This window comes from Thalassophryne amazonica, chromosome 6, assembly GCF_902500255.1.
Source record: "Thalassophryne amazonica chromosome 6, fThaAma1.1, whole genome shotgun sequence".
In the NCBI taxonomy this organism is placed as follows: Eukaryota; Metazoa; Chordata; class Actinopteri; order Batrachoidiformes; family Batrachoididae; genus Thalassophryne; species Thalassophryne amazonica.
Window position 1 is genome coordinate 8,778,278 of NC_047108.1, and position 15,177 is coordinate 8,793,454.

At 40.7% G+C, this 15,177-nt stretch overlaps 1 protein-coding gene across 1 annotated transcript in view; it reads right to left on the minus strand.

Moving 5' to 3' along the window:
- soga1 (suppressor of glucose, autophagy associated 1) overlaps positions 1–15,177 on the minus strand; it is a 306,906-nt gene that overhangs the window by 11,705 nt on the left and 280,024 nt on the right. The window contains exons 18-23 of the mRNA XM_034171735.1: positions 9,766–9,836; positions 9,522–9,669; positions 7,772–8,374; positions 6,336–6,603; positions 6,024–6,242; positions 5,503–5,918 (exon numbers count right to left, since the gene is read on the minus strand). Coding sequence (XP_034027626.1) covers positions 5,503–5,918; positions 6,024–6,242; positions 6,336–6,603; positions 7,772–8,374; positions 9,522–9,669; positions 9,766–9,836 — 1,725 coding nt within the window. The remainder of the gene's footprint in view (positions 1–5,502; positions 5,919–6,023; positions 6,243–6,335; positions 6,604–7,771; positions 8,375–9,521; positions 9,670–9,765; positions 9,837–15,177) is intronic.

The window sequence follows — 15,177 nt, forward strand, 5'->3', positions numbered from 1 at the left end:
GAATTGAGTATACAAATTGCGGGCGTTCGTTGTCGTCCGCAACAAAAATGGCCAAAAATGACAAATGTCCCAGTACGAATTACGGATGTATTAATAATATACAGCGAATATATGATGAACAATCACGGTTATATAACGCATGTAGTGAGGAAACTGATCCGACACATTGAGATTATCACGGCAGTATTACGGGTGTATTATGCATGCATCACGCATGTGTTGCGCGTGCACGGCATCTGCATTGCGGTCATAAAAGAAGCGCACTCGGGCCGTCGGCATCACTATTTACACCAACAATACAGCCTCTGGAGCATTTGCTGGACTTGGACAAGTTGATCACAGAGTTAATTTTCATGTTGTCATGCGAGAGTTAATTGTTCATGAGTTTGGGGAGCGGGAGGGGGGAAGCCGCTTGGGTGTGAGACAGTGTTTTTTTTTTTTTTTTTTTTTTGCATGAGTTGTGGCTGAACAGCAACTCTTCCTTTTGTTGGTGTTAAATAAAAGTCCTGGATTGCAGCAGCTACGTCTTTGTGGATTTACACAGCCGAACCGGCACTGACTGGCAGGTATGTCGCTTTCTGCCACACTTTGGGTTTACGTGACGTGTTTGTTATGCATTCACAGACTGTCCGCAAATCAGCTGCAAAGCAGATGTAATAAAAACTAAAATAAAATAAAATAAAAATAAAATATTATTGATTGTACAACCCCTGGCAAAAATTATGGAATCACCGGCCTCGGAGGATGTTCATTCAGTTGTTTAATTTTGTAGAAAAAAAGCAGATCACAGACATGACACAAAACTAAAGCCATTTCATATGGCAGCTTTCTGGCTTTAAGAAACACTATAAGAAATCAAGAAAAAAAATTGTGGTAGTCAGTAATGGTTACTTTTATAGACCAAGCAGAGGGAAAAAAATATGGACTCACTCAATTCTGAGGAATAAATTATGGAATCACCCTGTAAATTTTCATCCCCAAAACTAACACCTGCATCAAATCAGATCTGCTCGTTAGTCTGCATCTAAAAAGGAGTGATCACACCTTGGAGAGCTGTTGCACCAAGTGGACTGACATGAATCATGGCTCCAACACGAGAGATGTCAATTGAAACAAAGGAGAGGATTATCAAACTCTTAAAAGAGGGTAAATCATCACGCAATGTTGCAAAAGATGTTGGTTGTTCACAGTCAGCTGTGTCTAAACTCTGGACCAAATACAAACAACATGGGAAGGTTGTTAAAGGCAAACATAATGGTATACCAAGGAAGACATCAAAGCGTCAATACAGAAAACTTAAAGCAATATGTCTCAAAAATCGAAAATGCACAACAAAACAAATGAGGAACGAATGGGAGGAAACTGGAGTCAACGTCTGTGACCGAACTGTAAGAAACCGCCTAAAGGAAATGGGATTTACATACAGAAAAGCTAAACGAAAGCCATCATTAACACCTAAACAGAAAAAAACAAGGTTACAATGGGCTAAGAAAAAGCAATCGTGGACTGTGGATGACTGGATGAAAGTCATATTCAGTGATGAATCTCAAATCTGCATTTGGCAAGGTGATGATGCTGGAACTTTTGTTTGGTGCCGTTCCAATGAGATTTATAAAGATGACTGCCTGAAGAGAACATGTAAATTTCCACAGTCATTGATGATATGGGGCTGCATGTCAGGTAAAGGCACTGGGGAGATGGCTGTCATTACATCATCAATAAATGCACAAGTTTACGTTGATATTTTGGACACTTTTCTTATCCCATCAATTGAAAGGATGTTTGGGGATGATGAAATCATTTTTCAAGATGATAATGCATCTTGCCATAGAGCAAAAATTGTGAAAACATTCCTTGCAAAAAGACACATAGGGTCAATGTCATGGCCTGCAAATAGTCTGGATCTTAATCCAATTGAAAATCTTTGGTGGAAGTTGAAGAAAATGGTCCATGACAAGGCTTCAACCTGCAAAGCTGATCTGGCAACAGCAATCAGAGAAAGTTGGAGCCAGATTGATGAAGAGTACTGTTTGTCACTCATTAAGTCCATGCCTCAGAGACTGCAAGCTGTTATAAAAGCCAGAGGTGGTGCAACAAAATACTAGTGATGTGTTGGAGCATTCTTTTGTTTTTCATGATTCCATAATTTTTTCCTCAGAATTGAGTGATTCCATATTTTTTTCCCTCTGCTTGGTCTAAAAAAGTAACCGTTACTGACTGCCACAATTTTTTTTCCTGATTTCTTATAGTGTTTCTTAAAGCCAGAAAGTTGCCATTTGAAATGACTGTAGTTTTGTGTCATGTCTGTGATCTGCTTTTTTTCTACAAAATTAAACAACTGAATGAACATCCTCCGAGGCCGGTGATTCCATAATTTTTGCCAGGGGTTGTATTGTTAAGCCTTAAACATAAATCTGTAATTTGTCATTAATGACTGAGAAATTTCCTTTCAAAATGAATATAGCTGAAGTGATATGTTTTTTTCAAATTATACGCCAATCTCCCTCTTACCACAGTTTTCTATAATTTTGGAAAAGGTATTTGTAATGAGGTTAAATGATTTCTTAACTAAACATCACATCCTTAGCGAGCAGCAATACGATTTTAGAAAGAATTGCACTACTTCATTGGCTGTAATGGATTTTGTTAAATTTCCAATGAGATTGATAATAAGCAATATACTGTTTTTTTTTTTAGATTTACAGAAAGCATTTGATCCTATAGATCATACTTTGCTATTGGACATGTTACAGAAGTGTGGTATCAGGGGATTGGCACATGATTAGATAACGAGCTACTTACACAATAGGTATCAGTGTGTCCACATCAGTGGGACAAATTCTGAATTCCTGAAGATTACATTTGGGGTGACCCAGGGTTCAGTTCTTGGGCCACTGCTGTTTCTTTTGTATATTAATGATATATGTTTGGTTTCCAAGTCCATAAGTTGTATTTTATTTGCTGATGATACGACTGTGTTTTGTAGTGGGGATTATTTGGGACACAGCTCCTGGACACGATGAAGAATGAATTACAGAATTTTAAATGGTTTGATTCAAACAAATTATTGCTCCATTTTGGTAAAACTAAATGTATTATATTTGGGAATAAGCCCAGGAACATAGGCAGAAACTTATTATTACATGAAACTGAAATTGTAACAGATAGAAAATTTCCTGGTATTTATATTGATGACAAATTAAGATGGAAAACACATTATGTTAAATCGACAATGTCTGCATAAAGCACAAGACTTCCTCTCCCAACATTCATTAACCATTTTATATCATACTTTAAAATATGACATACTGTGTTGAAGTTTGGGGAAATACACATAGAACTAATACTAACCCAATATTTCTGTTGCAAAAGAAAGCTATGAGAATTATCAGTAATAAACCATATCACGAGCCAACAAATCTGTTATTTGCTTGTTTACAATTTTTTTAATTCTGGGACTTGGTTGATTACATCACAATACAAATTATGTATAAAGTTAAAAATAATCTTTTGCCTCAACATGTACAGGATCTGTTTAAAATTAGTGACTCTTGCTACAATTTGAAAGGGACATTATTATTTGAGAAACTAAAGAGCCAAACAACTGTAAAAAGTCATTGTGTTTCGGTCAAAGGTACTAATATTTGGTACAATAATTGTCCTGATAACATTACATTACTTGCTACCTTAGTTAGCTTTAAAAGGCTTTACAAAAAGAATATACTGACCCGTTACACTTTGACAAATGAGGTTTACCAATTTTGTCATTGTCTTTGGGATTGAGCACTATTGCATCTTTGGTTGTGTTTTGACATTTTAGTACATTGATTAAGTTATTTGGTTCATCCACATTACTTTTGTATTGTTATGAGTATATATATTTATATTTGTATAGATTATTTTTTATGGTATAAGGGGAGGGTATTTACAAGCTTTGCTTCTGCCTTCACCCTTTCGACCACACGTGTTCACTGTACGTTGTTCTTTTTATATGTTTTGTTATTGTCTTTGTTGTTGTTCATCTGTGTGCCGAAAAAATTCATTCATTCATTCATTCTTTCAGACAATGTCAGAACCTTCTTACTTGGACTAAGGAGAAAAAGAACTGGACCAGTGTTCCAAACCCCTTTATTTTTTGGAGATGAAAACTAATTTTTGAATTTTATTTGGAAATCAAGGTCCCAGAGTGTTGCTTGAAGCGGGGCTGTGAAATGAAAATTGTGAAATACGAGGAAAATTTGCAGGGGTCTCAGACCCTGTGGGGCCCCAGAAACCAGATTTATTTTTTTTATCTAATGATACATTTTCAGCATCTCCTGGAAGAAAAAAACCCCTCACAATTAGTGCATATTTAAATGATCCTATATTCAATCTTTCATTTGAACTGTCAATGTTAATGTTGAAATAACAGAATTTGACATGGAAGTAGGACCTGGAAAAATTTTCCTTTTAATTGTAAACCAAATTATGCATTAACTTAGAACAATTAAACTACATGAAATTCATGAAGACTGAAAAGACTGTTAAAGTACTTCAAAAACCACAGCTAAAGCTTGGAGAATATTTTGAAAATCATGGTAAAATATTAGTAACATACCTTATTGTAAAAAATATTCCACTCCAAATCCACTCAAAGTCAGTCTCTTTTTCCCATGAAAAAAGTCTACATGAACAAAACTCATTTACATTCTTGTGCAAATTCATGTAAATCCATTATTCAAAGCCAATCTTTTTTTTTTAATGAAAGAAAGCCTAGATTAATGAATGAAAAGTCACATAATCTTGTCTAAAATCCTGTTTGAACAGCACAATGTTTATTTTCCAGAGAGAAAAATTCTTACCGTGTTTAGTGAGGGCACAGCTCATTTTCCCCGTTCTTTCAGGTGTGTTCATGAAGCCAGCGACAATTCCACAGATTCTTGTCTTTATCAGACTTTTTCAAATCATCTTTCTTGCCATCTTCTCTCTGTCCGACATCAACCTGTGACACAGACATGCTGCAAAATTCTTCTTTTAAAAACTTGAGAGCTCTAAAAGTTTGCAGTGTCCACATGCTATGTTTAGCTTAAGTGTCTTGCAGAAGCCACACAGCGTCGCCGCAGCAACCAACCAGTCCCGCTTTATGACGACTGTCATAACAGCTATGCTTTGAGTGGCATTTATACTCCGCGAAGTTCCACGGATCCCAGGAAAATGATTTGTATCTGTGACACACAGATCAGTGTCCGCGGACTTCTAAAACGCTTTGCGATACACATTTTAAAAACTCAGTGATGATCACAATTACAGAGTACAACACTAACAACAACGTAGTACTGTACACGTGTTTTCACGATTCAACACTAGCGTTGCCGCTATACGCTGCACTGTGTGAGCAATGCCAAAGAAAGAATTTCTTCACAAAATCTGGGTAATCCACAGAGTTCTTCTAACACTTTAATTGTACACACATTTAAGAGTGGTTTCTGTCTGTAGGAAGTCTGTGTAAAATAAAAATCTTACCTCCATCACTGCGCTGTTGAGCGTTTCCTTCCCTCCTCCCATTATACCAACCATCTCCTCTCCAGCTGTTTGTCTCATCAACCTTTTATTAACAATCTTTATCACACTGTCATTGGCTCCGACCAGCCCAGCCACTGTGCCGATCCCAGCCGATACACACTCTGGCTTGGTCTCATCCCCGCTGCAGAATCCCGCAAGAGTACTCAGACCTCCAACACCACTCAGGGAGTCTCTTTGAGCTCTGTCTGCAGACAGGATGACAGCTCCGTGCTCACGGCTGCTGCAGACATTCTTGAAGAACTCCTGGACTAGGCCTCCGTATCTCTGAGAGGCCGGATCAGAACCACAAGTCACCGCACCAGAGGGTTTCCCTGCCGCAGGGGTCTGCCGTGCTGGACTGGCACCCTGGCTGGCTCCTAGTGGTCAAAACAGAAATATTGTCACAAAAACAGTTTTTAGTTTTAAAACGATTCACACTGTGACCAGCTGACCTACAAAAATTCTTCCTCATATCTTACCACCTCCTTCGCCCCTCCACAGTGACTCTGTGCTTCCAGAGTGCTCCACCACGCTGAAAAGGCTGGAGAGCCCGTCCGTGAGCCCACTGAGGACGGGACTGTCCCTGGTGGTGGTGGAGCGTGCCCAGGCTGAGCCACCGCCTCCACTCACAGGTCTCTGCTGGAAACTCCATAGGCTGCGCTCCTTAGGGGAGGATGTCCCATCCAGTCTGGAGGTGGAGCCTAAAATATTTAAAATGCAGTGTTTTTGCTAGCTGTTTACAGCAAAACATTCAAAGAGTATAAGAACAAATGCCAAAAAAAATGTGTAAGTACCAGAAGAAACCCTGCGCTGTAATTTTGGTGAGCCATACTTCGGTGAGCAGCAAGGCCTGTCGATGCGGCTGTGGACTTTGTCCAGTGATGATGAAATCTGTCGGGATCTAGCCGACACTAACGAGGACGTGTTCACTGCCGTGGGCCGGGGAGACCAGGGTTTTGATTGTAACCCCATCCCCCGGCTGCCGGGGAAGTTGTCGGTTTGAAGTCCCACGCTGACGTACTGGGCAGCAGTCTGTGTCGACCTGGTGGACACGGCTACAGCCTGGGTGGCAGATACAGACACAAAACAGAAGAACAAATTGTAGAGAAATAGAGGAAGTTTTTAGTGTAATGTAATGTAATGCAAGTCCACTGGTCCCCTCTTCTGTTAGTGAGTGCAGATCATAAAGCTCGAGAACAGCCCTAAGAGTGGGGAGCCCTCCTTGATGAAAAGCCTGGGTGTTTATTTTTTTCAAACCGCGGTCAGACCTGGCGCCTAAAGGAGGCAGGCTGTAATCCAAGGCCAGCAATTATTAACAAAATGCTGCTTGCTGTCTGCATTGTAATATGGTGTTAAGTTTCACACATATCCCTGGGTGTGATGAACCAAAGACACCCACTTTAGATCAGAGCCCTCTGTGTGGCTAAGAACCCGTACACCTGCTTTAATGACAGAGGCCCCAAAGGCTGTGATATGTCACTTTTATGTCTTCACTCTTTCTTCTCTCGTCATATTTTAAAAGTATTTGCACTGCATCTGCCAATTACATTTCAATCATGGATCACATATATTTGGCAGAAACGTCCGCAAATATGACCAACTTTACAACACTGAGTCAGAAAAAGACGCTGAATTGACCCGCAATTCATGGAGGGAAACTGTACGTACAATTGGTTTGGAGGTTGATGATTGTATAAAGAAGTGGAACTCGTTGAGGGACAAATTAATCCAGCAAAAGTCACTGTTCCTGCGGCAAATTGCAGTAAAGCAACCACCAACGCGACAGAGAACTTTAGAAGGGTCACGCGCACATCGATGCCATTGCATGGCCATGGAGTTACGGAGTTGTAGAAGCATAAATCATGCCTTAGGATTTTAAGGTACCATTCTTCAGCGAACATAGAAAAAAGAGTGACTCGACAAATGTCATCTTTTTAATGCACATAATGCTCGGAGCTTATTTCAGGCAGGCGTTTATTTTATTTTTTTCAAACTAAGTTTTGACAGAGCCATTAAATGAGGCAGTCCCCTATTCAAGGTCAAGTATTTAATCAAGGAATTATGTAGACCTAATTGGTGTTGGGGATTCCCCATAGATCATTCGGCGCCTCCTGACTGTAACTATATATAATGGATTTTGTCCATTTTATACATAAAACAGATTTTGATTATAATGGACAAAACTCGCTGGTCCACCTGAATCCATGCGAGTATTCAAAATGTTACTTACTTGATTTCCTGGATCCTTGTTGGACTTCCGTTCCAGAGAGGAGGAGCGTATGGCCTGACGGACACAATTGGTCATCTCCTTCATGTCATCACTTAAGTTAGCCGAAATCTCTCCAATCTCCAGCCCATGGAATGTAGACGGCGATGATATCCCATCAACCACACTGTTGGCTGACCCACCAACACTGTTGCTGATGACGCTGGGGATTGAACCAGAAATGCAGCCACTTCTATTCTCCAGTAGCTCTCTGTGCTGGCTGGATAGTGAGCTTAACCACTGCTCATATGAAGACCAAGATGAAGATGGTGATTGTTGTTTCTGAATATCTTCCATTTCCATGTCAGCAGTGTCTGTCTCTGAAGTAGTGAACCCCAGGGAAGACCTCCTGATCTGGGCTTCTTGTTGCTCTGTTGCTTCATGGTTCCTTCTCTGGTGGTCCATGCGCCGTACAGCAGGAGGACTGTAGTAGATCCGGATACCAGTACGGTCTGGAGCAGTGCAACTCCTTTGAATTGTCTCCAGATTCAGTTCTGATGTCACTGAGCTGCTGCAGGAGCCACTGGGTCCATCCCAGGTTTGATATGTGTCCTTGACATCTGGAATCTGAGAACGGTTGAGGGAAAGGGGACAAGAGTCACCAGTTTTGAAGACCTTATTGACATAAGAGATTTGCTGTTCTAAATCAACAGGGATCTAGACCCTGATCGCACTACAAGTGTTGACATCTTTGAAGCTTCCCCAAGATCCATAGTTCCCAAATTAAGGTCCAAGCTCCCCTTGGTGAAGTCGACACCAAAAATCACACTGGTGCCCTCTGTATTGTCTGTTCTGGCATTCTCAAAGTTATGTTTATATACTTCACTGAGGAGCGCACTGGGCTGCTGGGTCTATACACTCCACCAAACAGCTAATTCGTGCGCGGGCTGGGAGGAGCCTCAATCTTTCTTAGGTACAAGTGGGGGAGGCTCCAAAGAAAAAAGGTTGGCAATCGCTGCACTAGAGGAGTTTGGCTTTTGCATCTTGATATTATTTCTACTTGCACATAACCAATTTGATAAATGTGCCATTAATTACCTTTTCATCATTTCACATACACCTAAATAAATTCATTTCAAATTATTCTGATATTTCTAGAAAATATGCAAAACCTTATGAAAAGCAAATTTAAAATGTTACAGGTTGATGTCAGTCTTTGATATTATGACAGCATTATAAGCAGAACCTGCTGGAACAGTTTTAATAAGAGGAAGGACATAAAAGTGCTGTGAGTGAATTTTTTTTTTTTTTTTTTTTAACAACTCCAATCCAGTCTTGGAGGTGTTCTTGTGTCAGTCAAGAGGGAGAAGCTTTGTGTCCATGACTGGAGGATTTATCTGTGAGCCCTCTGATAACAACTAAAATCTTGAAATACCTCATAAATGAGTACACTTGCTTGTTTAAGATACTTCAAACAAGCATTCATTGACACCACAGATTTGTGTGCACAAACTGACATTCACCATATTGCTGTGGTTCCCAAACGTCTTCCGCAGTGCACTTGTTTGGTGAATAAGAATATTTTCAATCTGGTATGTTGATGATATTACTTATTTGCAGTTCCTTCCAAAACAGTACATTAATAGTACATTAAACGTACAAAATAGTACATTAATGATGTCACTGTAACACTATCACTATAAACATATCTCCATAATGAAAGAAGACATGACAACAAACTCTGCAACTAAAAGGTAAGTCATAAACCAATAACCTCATTGGTCAAATATGACCAGTTCTTCCTGGTGAGGTCATCCAGCTGTGGGCGAATCAGAAGAGGCAAAACTGCCAACTGGAATTTCTTGAACTGGTCGTCTGTTCCGTTGACTTCTGGGCTGTGCAGCTCGGACGTGGAGTTCATCCTTTGTCAAAAACAAAGAAGCAGCTGAGCTGATAAATACATAAGAGGAAAAAGTGGAACAAAGAAAGTGGCGAGTAGTAGGATTTGGAGACATTACCTTGGTGACCCCGTTCTGTTCACAAAGTGTACGTCTGCAGATACTTCAACACCAGGCTTGTCAGATTTGGGCTTTGGGGGGGGGGGGGGGGGGAGAAAAGTAGAAACAATCACCACATGATGTCATCACACATCACTATCAGAGTTCATAGTGTGAACCATATTTCCAGAGTATATGTGTCTTTTCTTTTTTTTTCTTTTTTTTTTTTTTACTAGATTTGGCGGTCCTGTGACTTGTATCCCAAAAATCACAAATTTGTGGTTATTAACGTTAATAACAATAACTATTTATGTAGGGCTTTTGGAAGAACGTCAGAGAAAGAGGCATCACACAACACCAATGCCAAGTGGCTGGTGGTCCTAAGAGCACACCACAGGCACCTCCCAGAACAAGGACCAGTCAACATCACAGAACAACGTTACCAGGATCTATAGCAAGGATATCGGGATGTCATTCAGATTGGCTAAGTGTGGCCGAATGGTGGCAAAGAGAGAGAAAGTGATCCAGACTGAGGGGTTGGAGTTGCCAGAAGGCATGAAAGCCATTATACAAGGTGGCTACAAGTACCTGGGAATCCCACAAGTCAATGGAATCCATAATGAAGATGAAAGAAGTTCAGCCACAACCAAATACCTCCAGAGGGTAAGACAGGTGCAGTGAAGCCAAGTCAATGGTAGGAATAACATCTGAGCCATCAATAAATATGCCCTCCCAGCCATCACATACCCAGCTGGGATAATAAATTGGCCACAGGAGATCGATGCCACTGATGTCAAGACACTTGACAATTCAGTACATAGCAGCAGGATGCAAGATGCAAGTATACACTGAGAGGCACAACCAAGTATTGGAATCGTCTACAGGAACATCTGTGCCACATACGTATTAGAAGTCCCCAAGTCCCGATAGGAGATGCCACCAAAGGTGGTTGAGAACGATAGGGCTAAAGTCCTATGGGACGTCAAATTCCAGACAGGCAAGAAGCTGCTGGCCAACCAACTAGACATTGTGGTGGGTGACAAGAGAAAGAAAACTGCAGGTGTGAGTAAGGTGGCAATCCCAGCTGACAGCAACATCAGAAAGTAGAAGCACGAGAAAATCAAGAATTACCAATGGCTGAAGGAGCAACTGGAGCAGATGTGGAAGGGAAAGTACAAAGTGGTAGTACGAGGAGATGTAACCTCCAAATTGGAAGAGTGGCTCCAGCAGATTTTGAGGAACACACACACACAGCGGGTAAAATAAGGATGGAACATGTCACCATTTTTCCCAGAAAATGTATTTCTAAAGGTCCTCCCAACATGAAATTTTCACCAAATGTTGGTAAAAATACAAGTAATTCACATATACAAAGAAATTAAGTTATGTGTAGTAAAATGGAATGACACAGGAAAAATGTTGAACACGCTTACTGAAATTGATTTAATACTTCATATAAAAGCATTTGTTGGTAATGAAGCTTCAAGATGCCTCCTGTATGGAGAAACTAGCTGCATGCATTGCTCAGGAGGATTTTTGGCCTATTCTTCAGCACAAACAGTCTAACTCTTGAAAAACTCCAATCTTTAATTCATTCTATAGATCTTTTTTATAACTGCTGAGTGGATTCTTGTCATTCGATTGGTGCTTTGTATGTCACATGACATGGATTAATTAATCCCATTTGTGTTGCATTGCATTCAGAGTGCGGCTTGGTTCCATTTAGAGTGCAAATTTGGTTCCATACATTTGGTACCATTGCACTCTCATGTGCACGCGCGCACACACATGCACAAGTGCGCACGTCCTCATGTACGTGCGCACGTGTGATCATGCACACACCTGCGTGTGCATGTCCTCGTGCACGTGCAGGTGTGCGCATTCTCATGCATGCGCACGTCGCGCGCACACATGCTCGTGCACACACAAAATGACTGAGGTGATTAAGTTAACTGACGCTGCCACACACACACACACACACACACACACACACACACACACACACACACACACACACACACACACACACACACACACACACACACACACACACACACACAATCCAAAGCCGTCTGGATGCTAACATGAAATGCTGATGTGATTTTTTTGGCTGGACTGAGAAACTACACAGTCTTTTTTTTTATGGAAGTCGAAAGTCAGTGCACAGCATCACTGGACTACACATCACAGTGGAACACCAAAATGTAAGTCTCTTTTCTGTTGTTTATAAATTAATCAAATATAAAATGACAATGATCTATTTTAGCTGTTATATAAAACAAATAATGAATGTTTTTACATTCTTTCAATGGTACGAATATTTCATGAGGTGAAAGCTGGAACATATCATTCAACGAGGTGAAGCTGAGTACCACTGAACTCATAAACATTCATTATTTGTATACTATTGGATTTAAGTCAGGTGATTGGCTGGACCATTCTAGCAGCGTTATTTTCATTCTCTGAAACCAACTCAGTTTCCTTGGCTGTGTGTTTGGCATCACTGTCTTGCTGAAACATCCACCCTCGTACCCTTGGTAGATGGATTTGTTTTTTCATCAAAAATGTTTCCGTACATTTTTCCATTCATTCTTCTTTCAATGATATGAAAGTTTGCCAGTGCTGTATGCTGAACAGCCCGGTACCATAATGTTCCCACATCCAAACTTCACTGTTGGTGTGGTGTGTTTGAGGTGATGTGCAGTGCCATTTATAGTATGTATTATGGCATCCATGGAGTTCAGCTTTGGTGTCATCTGAGCAGATTATATTCTCAAAGTACATCACAGGCTTGCCTAAATGTTATGTAGCAAACTTTAAACAAGCTTCAACATGCTTTTTTCAGCAATGGAGTCTTGTGTGGTGAGCGTGCAAACAAGCCATAGTGGTTGAATGTATTACCTATTGTTTTCTTTGAAACAATTGTACCTGCTAATTCCAGGTCTTTCTGAAGTGATCCTTGGCTCTTGGACAACTCTCCTTATAATTCTTTTCAGTTCTCTGTCAGAAATCTTGTAAGGAGTACCTGGTTGTGGCCGGTTTAGGGTGAACTTATGTTCTTTCTAGTTTCAGATTATGGCCCCAACAGTGCTCAATGGAACATTCAGCTCTTTGCTTTTACTCATTATGAGATGTTTCTCATGTAACAACTTGTTAATCAGACACCTTTTTATACACCATCAGTTGGGACTGAACCAGGTGATATTAATTTGCACTGACAAGGAGCAGGATGGCTTTCTAATTACTGATCGATTTCAGGTGGAGTCTTGGCTTTCCATGTCTCGTTGCACCTCCCTTTCATATATTTACTGAGAAAAATGGAAACACACACACACACACACACACACACACACACACACACACACACACACACACACACACACACACACACACACACACACACACACACACACACACACACACACACACACACACACAAATGCTTCTACTGCTATGGGCCAGCAATCCATGTCCATCTGAGAATTTCTTTTGTTCAAACTTCATCAAATAACATCCAATATGTTATCCAACACCTGTTAATTTGTCCATCTTGGTTTATTTTTGAAATTTAATAAATTAAAAGTCTATATTAAGTAACAGCCATAGGTAACAGCAGCACAGACCACATTGGGTTCCTGTCTGTTGTTAAACTGACCCCCAGGGAAACGCTGTGTTAAAAAGTGAGTTTCACATACAGGAAAAAAGGTGCAACTTGTGCTCTACTGTGACTCATATCAGTTTTTTCCTGTTCAAAATATATTTTTTTGACAGATGCGACTTACACTCTGGAAAATATAGTAAATGAAGGCAAAGACATGCTAAAAAGATAGTAATCCAAAAGACACATGACTTTATACAACACTTACATATTTCATAAAACTGAAATAGTTTATAAATGAGTCTTTATCAATTGGAAATACATCAGATTGAGTTCATTTATTGTGCCAAATACAATTACTCAGACTACCAGCTCTGGCTGCCATGATGCTGACAGGCCTGAGGGAGGCACTATAAATACGTACACGCTAGACATCTGACAACAGACAAACGGTTTAAAGAGGAGGCTGAGTGGTTGTTAGATTAGGGGCTCATAAACACACTATCAGAAGGCTAACACTGCCGCTTCCTGCCAACTGTCCTATGGAGGACACAGGAAGTTCAGACAGAAAGATAAAGACAAGGCAATGGGCAAGCAGAGAAGTGGAGAAGAAGAAGAATCAAGGGGCTTGAAAGGAAAGAAGCCGTCGCTCTCAGAAATGTCAAAGGAAAACGATGTGGATCTTTAAACTAAACCTGACATCGTGAGACGTTAAACACTGATGCAATCCGTCTCAGTGACGTGGTGCAGCAGACTGAACCACTGACCTCTTTTCCTGGTGAGCTCAGTCTGGACCACAGCAAGGCAGCAACACCACAGCAGAGACAGTAATCAAAGTTAAGTGAAGGGAAAACACGGGCCGAAAATAGCTGCTGCCAACGTGCACTTCTGTCTACTTACAGAGCTCTAAAGCCTCTGTTACTTACAGAGCTCTAAAGCCTGAGTTCAGAAAATGGACTGCATCTATATAGCGCATTCCCATCTGAAGCAGAAGCTCAAAGTGCTTTACAATGATGCTTCACATTCACCCATTCACACCTGGATGACCTGCAAGATGCTCAACTGTACACCAGGAGCAACTCTAGGATTAAGGACCTTGCTCAAAGGGCCCTTAGTGCTTTTCCGGTCTGACAGAGATTTAAAGAGGATCCTCTGGTCTCAAGTCCACTGCTTCAACAAGCCGGTCTCACCGCAGTTCGTGATGGCATTACCAAAAGTCTATTAATCTATGGGTTTGTGATATTGTCACAAAAATGGGGTGCTTTTCATGACATGGGCACAAAATGCAGGGTGATTGGGGGGGGGGGATTATGGTTAAGCCCTTTTCACACTGGGGCCAACATAGAGTTGCATACTGCGGTGTACTAACTACGCCAGTGATTTTCAACCTTTTTTGAGCCGCGGCACCCTTTTTATATTTACAAAATCCTGCGGCACACCACTGTCATGTGTCACGTGTCACGCACCACTAACTCGTGTCTCTACACGGTGCGTTAGCACATTAGCAACACGTGCGGTACAGATATGACGTAACATAGTATACTATAGTCATGGAGCTGTATATAAGAACTAGAGAGCGCAGTCCCAATGCTGCACACTAAACGAAAACGTCCCTTCATGGACAGCGACATGCCGTCTCCTAACCGGGCAAAATATTGATGAAGTACCCGGATGTTAATGCATTTTCAATGGAGATTCGCGACTGAACACACTCAGAAAAATGCTCGCAAAATACGTGTTAAAATGTCATTTTGACCTGGATATCGAGCCAGTAAAATTAAATTACATTAAATTATGTCAGGAAAGTATTAAACTTACTCTGACACCCACACATT